Source organism: Rhincodon typus, chromosome 37 (assembly GCF_021869965.1).
Source record: "Rhincodon typus isolate 14 chromosome 37, sRhiTyp1.1, whole genome shotgun sequence".
NCBI classification, from domain to species: Eukaryota; Metazoa; Chordata; class Chondrichthyes; order Orectolobiformes; family Rhincodontidae; genus Rhincodon; species Rhincodon typus.
Window position 1 is genome coordinate 5,994,444 of NC_063368.1, and position 1,280 is coordinate 5,995,723.

The 1,280-nt window shown below is 51.5% G+C and overlaps 1 protein-coding gene across 1 annotated transcript in view; it reads right to left on the minus strand.

The window, feature by feature from the left end:
* Positions 1-1,280, minus strand: part of LOC109925978 (peroxisomal membrane protein PMP34-like) — a 17,407-nt gene that overhangs the window by 7,003 nt on the left and 9,124 nt on the right. Inside the window, exon 3 of the mRNA XM_048617740.1 lies at positions 1,179-1,245. Within this exon, the coding sequence (XP_048473697.1) occupies positions 1,179-1,245 (67 nt within the window). The remainder of the gene's footprint in view (positions 1-1,178; positions 1,246-1,280) is intronic.

Here is a 1,280-nt window from a genome sequence, read left to right on the forward strand (position 1 = left end):
CCCCCACCCCATATTGCCATCCTCCATTCCACGTAACTCCCTCCTTCACCCGCTCTGGTTATTCTTCCAGACAATGGTCAGAGGTCGTGGCCTGAGACACTGAGGCCCATCAGCCCTTCTACGGAACTCTTGTATGGTAACCCCACTCTCTCCCCAAGCGAAGTTTTATGTGGTGTGAGTGTTAAACTATCTAACACGACATTGCCATGGAAACCTTCAAACAAATTTTGAATAACGTGGCTTGGAAAGTGAGATCTGTGTCACTGTTGATGTTTATAAATGAATATTGATGCAGATTAAGGCTGTCAGACCGTAACTGTAGTATCTTTATTATCAGAACATTCAAGCAAATGAGTTTAAAGTTTACTTCATGGAGACATCTAACCTCCTGTTTCTGAAGTAAGTTTAATGATGATGATATTTAAGTTTAAAAAGAAAATGGATGTTGTAGAAAGGACGGGGATGTGCTGTGAAAATGTTCCACCTTGGCCTCCCGCCTCGGAGACAGAAGGCTCCGGATTTAGTATCTACTCCAGAGTCCAGGCCAGCACCCACCCTGGGCAAGGGGTTGGGGGGGTCTTTTAGATCAAACCCCCACCCCCACCCCATCATGACCTCCCGCCTGATTTCCCAAGTGGAAGATCCCACTGTGCTATTTCAAAGGAAACCTGACTGACAGTTTTCCTTCTGGCACCCCCAACCGATACTTATCCTGATCCCCCCAACCCCGACTGTGTCACTTGTCACCTCCCCTCTTTGTGGGATCTTGCTGTGCGCACAACCCACGGTCGCCAGTGACACTGCTCCGAAAATACTTCACCAGCAGTGAAGGGCATCGGGACCTCGGGAAGTTACAGAAGCTTTTAATCTGGAACCCCATACCCCCATCCCTGTCAGCCCTGGGTGTGAGACAGGTCTGTCAGGAGAGGGAGAAGATGGGACCCTCTCTCTCTCTCTCCCCGTTCCCAGTCCCACACACAGGGGTGCGGAGAGTGATTGCAGATTCCCTGACGAGAAAGGTCAGCGAGCCGGCTGTAAACCCTCCATCCCTGGGGTCAGTCTGATCCAGTGACCGACACACATCAGGCAAGGGCTTCCCATGGGCCCCGAGGTGTCGTCACCAGGGAGGGCACCGGCGTTACACAAATGAAGCAGACCAAACCCCTGTGCATACTCACAGTCCCTCCTCTTTGACAATCTTTGCCAGGACAGCGCAGGCAGAACTGGACTTCACCTTCTCATCCACTGCAAAGGAGAGCAAGCGAGTGAGGGGCAGGGGG